The sequence below is a fragment of the Penaeus chinensis genome, chromosome 14, assembly GCF_019202785.1.
Source record: "Penaeus chinensis breed Huanghai No. 1 chromosome 14, ASM1920278v2, whole genome shotgun sequence".
NCBI lineage: Eukaryota > Metazoa > Arthropoda > Malacostraca > Decapoda > Penaeidae > Penaeus > Penaeus chinensis.
In genome coordinates this window covers 17,654,821-17,660,460 of record NC_061832.1, presented here as the reverse complement: position 1 = coordinate 17,660,460, position 5,640 = coordinate 17,654,821, and the positions used below count along the sequence as shown (strand labels likewise).

The 5,640-nt window shown below is 34.4% G+C and overlaps 1 protein-coding gene across 1 annotated transcript in view; it reads left to right on the top strand.

Moving 5' to 3' along the window:
- Positions 1 to 863: 863 nt before the first annotated feature.
- LOC125032526 (ubiA prenyltransferase domain-containing protein 1 homolog) overlaps positions 864 to 5,640 on the top strand; it is a 5,820-nt gene continuing 1,043 nt past the window's right edge. Inside the window, exons 1-2 of the mRNA XM_047623699.1 lie at positions 864 to 1,220; positions 4,200 to 5,640. The exon at positions 4,200 to 5,640 is cut by the window's right edge and continues 1,043 nt beyond it. Of these exons, the coding sequence (XP_047479655.1) occupies positions 4,210 to 5,160 (951 nt within the window). The 5' untranslated portion in view covers positions 864 to 1,220; positions 4,200 to 4,209 and the 3' untranslated portion in view covers positions 5,161 to 5,640. The remainder of the gene's footprint in view (positions 1,221 to 4,199) is intronic.

Here is a 5,640-nt window from a genome sequence, read left to right as displayed (position 1 = left end):
TAATGATTATAATAAAAAATTATGGTAATAGTAATAATAATAATAATAAAATAGTAATGATAATAATAATGATAATAATAACAATAATATTGATGTGATCATACTACTACTAATACTTCTACAACAAATAATAATAACAACAATAATGATAATAACAATAACAGTAATAATAACTATCACATTAATAATATTAATGATAATAGTAACAACGATAGTAATAATGATGATTATGTGGATAATAGTAACATAATGATAACGATAATAATAATAATGATAATGATAGTTATAACAATAACGATATCATTGGTGATAATGATAATGATGATGATGATGATGATGATAACAATAATAATAATAATAATGGTGATGATAAGGATGATGGTATATTAATAATAACAGTAATATTAACAGTGATATTAAGGGTAATACATATACTAATGATAATGAAATATTAAGGAAAATAAGACTAGATATTGTACAACAAAGCCATAATTGTATTTTGTTAATGCTACTTACTAAATGCTAAGAAAGTAAAAGAGATTCTGATGTTCCTAACAATGGGAATGATAATGATATGACTATGATAACAAGAATGTTATCATCACCATCATTCATTATCTTTAGTATCATCGTTCTCTGTATTTATCATCATCATCATCATCACCACTCCTAATATCTATCATTCAATGATATATTTTCCTGTATTAATAATCATATTATCACTCCCAATATCCATCATCATTTTATATTATTTCCTTTATTTATCATTGTTTTCATCACTTCTGATTCTTCACCATCATCATCATCATCTCCTTCCTTCATCATCACCATCTCTTCCTTCGTTATCATCATCATCATCACCCGTTCTTATCATCATTCTCATCACTCCCACTTTTATCATCGCCTCCATTCTCTATCATTCTCATCGCTTCCATGCTTTATCATCATCATTCTCATAACTTCCATTCTTTAGCATCATGATCATCACTTCCACCCTTTATGACCATTATCACCACTTCCTCTCTTTATCATCTGCACCTCCCTCCCTGATCCCCGCATTGCCTCTGCCTCCCGCCTCCGTGAGATCGGCGTCGAGGAGGAACCCGGACGCGACCTCTGTTTACCTCCGAAGACGCCCTCGCAGCAGCAGCAGGTGACGGCCCCTCGCTATATCCCCGAGCCCTTACTCACATTGTATGATAATGACATTGTTATAACAGGTGAGGACTTGCAGTGGACGTGATACAAGGATTGGTAGTTTAGTTCGCCGTGTTTGTTTGCTTGGGTGATCTTGCATGTAGGTAATGGTGATGGTTTGTGACAGTTTTTATATAGTATCCCCCATGTCACTTGACAGTGATATGGGAATATTTTCAGACTTCTAAGAGTTCTTATATTTGTTGAGCACATGATCAAAACTCTAGGTTCAGTCCACTTCTGTGAGCCAGACTTAAGTATTGTACACTTGCTATATAAAGAGTTTAGTACACACATAAGGCTTTGCTTGAATTCCACAGAAAGTAACAGACAGGTGTTTAATTATTGTGTGCATAGGGCCACAGCAAACAATACCACAGCTGCCAGAGTTTGTGATTTGGCAAGGTAGAGCATATACTGGTTCCTTATTTGATGATGAATTACCAGTAATGTTTACAATCTTTATCTTGCCAGAACACATGGCCTTTGCTTGTGTATGAAGCATGGGTAAGATGTGCGCCGATGGAATTAGCAGAGGAGGGAACGGTATAGTTTAAGCGTGATATTTGCAAATTCTTAGTGCCCTATGCGGTATCACCATTAAGATTGAGATTGAGATTGCGATGGAATTTGATAAGCAATTGTGGCCCCACCTTTACTTTGTGTATATTGATTTAAATACCTGCTAGTGTTAACCCAATGTCTCTGGGAAAATGGCATGCTCAATTTAGATTTTTTTGTGAAATGTCACTATACATAGATGGCTCTGCTAGTGTTTAGCCACAAAGAAGTCAGTTACTGGACCTTGTGACCTTACCTAATTTTACCTTTCCATGAATTTGCGGGAATTTTTATTTTTTATTTATGCGATCAATATTGATGGTGTTATTTTTATTTTAGATATTATAATTACTATAATGTTGTTTGACATTAGTAGTGAAATATTTTCATAAATCAAGGAGAAAGGTAAATAGGTGAGATAAGTAGTACTCACAATTAGTGACTTAGTACAAGCGTAGCCATCTATCTGTAAAAAAATTAATAAAATAAACTCACAGTGGGCATAGCATGTATGTACATGCCATGCCTGTTACGTTTTGGTTATGTGTTTTGGTTATGTGTTCATGGCCACTCTTTAACATAGGCCTCATTTCTGTTATACTCCCCTTCAATAATTGGTATGTACAATTGAGGCAGTATTTCCCTCCCAAATCTGGTGCATACCAAAACGCTGATTTTTGCCAGTAGACACTAGACAGCTACTCAAAAAGTGCCAAATGTTGCTGATTGGTTACTAGAGTGAGGAAGAAGCAAGTTGGTAAAATATAAAAAAATTAGGTACAACATACAACTACTGATTGCACATGATATTTTATATCCAAAATGAACTACTAATAAGTTTTCATATCATATGCAAAATTAATGATGTATATGCATCACTGGTAAACTGTACCCAGATAATGAGGAACAAAATTGCCTGATCTATTTACATCACAGGGAGTAGCAGAACTGGTGTGAATGCTTGAATTATTGCTTGCCATCCATCACCTGTTACCATATTGCTGAGATGATAACCATTTGATGCATGTACAACTAATGAGTAAAATAGATACCCATCTCTTCCTATATAGTAGAGTCTGTATGCATTTGCAATATTTGTGTATTTGGGATGGTGCAAGTGTTTCTCTTAGAGGCCACATGTACATGAAAGTGTGTTATTGGTAAAGAAATGCATGATTAGCAGTAGCATGATGAAAGTCAGAAGACTCTATTACTTCTGTACTATCTACAATAACATACACAAAATCTAAGTATAGGTTAAATTGAGATTGTTGAATTCTTTGTGAAAGCTTTCAATTTTGCATAACTGGAAGACAAACTTAATAAATTTCAACTGCACTAGGGAAATATTGATTGATGCATACCAGAGGTTTTTTGGCTGCTGCATATGGGTATACTGCAAATTTTAATTTGCACTTAGGTGACTTGTTGAAAAGTGCCACATTCTTTGACGATAAGTTACCAGTAATGTTTACAAGCTCTATCTTGCCAGAACACTTGGGGGATTATTTGTCTTTGCCTGTGTATGAAGCATGGGTTAGCTTGTTTTCAATCTGGATGTCTCATTGTAAATCAGGATATGGCTATGTAAAAAGAAATTATCTTTTTGATATTACATCCTGATGGATTGTACATGGTTAATTCTACTTCAGGTAAGAATGTATGCATGTTGATATAGATTACTTCAGGCTGTAAACTCAATAGATGCTGCAACCAGTACCCAAAGGGTAGCAAGGTTACCTGCATTAGATAAAAATTTATGATGCATTTTCAGTGTTTTTTCCCCCTTGTCTCTGATTCAGTACAATATTATTATTGTTTTTCAATAAGTCTTGAAAAATTAAGTAGTCATCTGACTTTGGAAAGCTGTAGCTTGAGAACTAGTGTCATTGGAGCTGTATACCCATATAGCATACAAAATATAGATCAGCCTTTATAGTCATGGCATAAAGGTCCTTTTCACTCGGGCACTAGTTGCATTACAGTTGCCCATTATTTTGTATAAGAAAGCAGGGGTAAAAGTGTGCATAAAATAAGAGGCAACCATACTTCGAACATTAGTTGTATAACGCTAATATTTGGGTAAACCTTAGTTATAGTATGATTACTATTGTTGATGTAATAGTTATTGATATTATTCATTAGTATTAGTTGTAAAGCATTAATAATTTATATGTATATGATGATGATAATTCTTCAGTATCTGTTATCATACTGTTTTTACTGATGATAGTGTTGCTATAACTGTAATTCATTTCCTGTCTTTTCTCATTCATATTATTGTACTTGATAACTTTAAGTATAATGGAGCATTTCAAGAGTTTATTAACCAGCAATAAAAACAGCAAACTAAATTTTATTATTTCTTTGTCATAGCTTAATGAAATTAATTGCATCAGTGTTGTTAGAATATTATTATTCTTTTCATTTCTATATTGCAGGTCTTGAAAAATGACAGACATGAATGACCAAACTGTAACTAACAAGAAAGAGCGGCGAGGCTCACCCTTAATGAAGTTGTCTGCCTACGTGTCTGCTTTACGTCCATGGTCATTTAGCGCCTCTTTAATGCCAGTGCTGCTGGGATGCACATTGGCTCATAAAGCAACTGGAGAGTTTAGTGTTGTTGGACTTATCACAACTGCACTTACAGCTTTGTCTGTTCATGCTGCAGGCAATGTGGTCAATACTTATTTTGATTACGTGAAGGGAATAGATAGCAAAAAAAGTGATGACCGGACTTTAGTGGATCAGCTGCTCTCAAAAGATGAAATTGTAACTCTTGGTGTGATTCTTTATTCTGTAGGGTGTGGAGGATTTGTGATCTTGACAATGGTGACTAATGCTCGTTTAGAACATCTAGCACTTGTGTACTTTGGAGGTTTGTCAAGCTCATTTTTATATACTGGTGGTGTTGGTTTTAAATATATTGCTTTAGGAGATGTGTTGATTCTTATTCTCTTTGGTCCTATGACTGTCCTCTTTTCATACATGGTTCAGGCTGGACATGTTCAATGGGGCACAATACTATATGCTGTACCTCTGGCATTAAACACAGAGGCAATTCTTCATTCAAATAACACGAGAGATCTAGAATCTGACCAGCGAGCTGGAATTGTCACATTGGCTATTCTCATTGGCTCAACAGCATCTGAAGTTTTGTATGCTATTTTCCTCTTCACTCCATACACAATTTTTGCTGTTTGGGGTATGAAATATTCACCTTTACTATTTCTACCACTGATTACAATTCCTGAAGCATTCAGATTGGAAAGACACTTCAGAACAGTCAGTAAAGGACCTATACCAAAGTGGACAGCTAAGCTTAATGTTTATCTTGGTTTTCTTTATGTATTAGGATGTGCTCTCTCAGATTCAGCAAAATTACCATATGTTCTGTAAATGCAAACAGGGTAATTAAGGGATAGAATCCGTTTTTCACTGCTATTCTTCTGTAGAATTTGCAGGTTGTATCATTTTAAGTAACTGGGCATGGTCCTTGAAATTTATTATTTATTATACTTTTATACTGTGTGGAGAACTCAAGACTAGATTTACTTCGTAGGGGAGGAGCATCTTGAAACTCAATGAATTGTATACAGTAGGAAAGCCAAGGCTAATGCAAATGTGACAGATTTTTCAGCAGATGGACTTACTTTTGCTTAGCTACCAAAATTTGCATTAGCTTTGAACATTAGAAAGTGTTGATGGTAGAATGATGAAAGTTGTCAGTAACTACTGAAGTGAGATGAATATCAAAAATATATAAAACTGCATTTATGTTTAAAACCAAAGGAAAAGGTAGATGGTAGGTATGTCAAAGTAATATCTTAGATGAAGAGTTTATTTGCTGATCAATTAATGCACATGAGCAATTTTAAT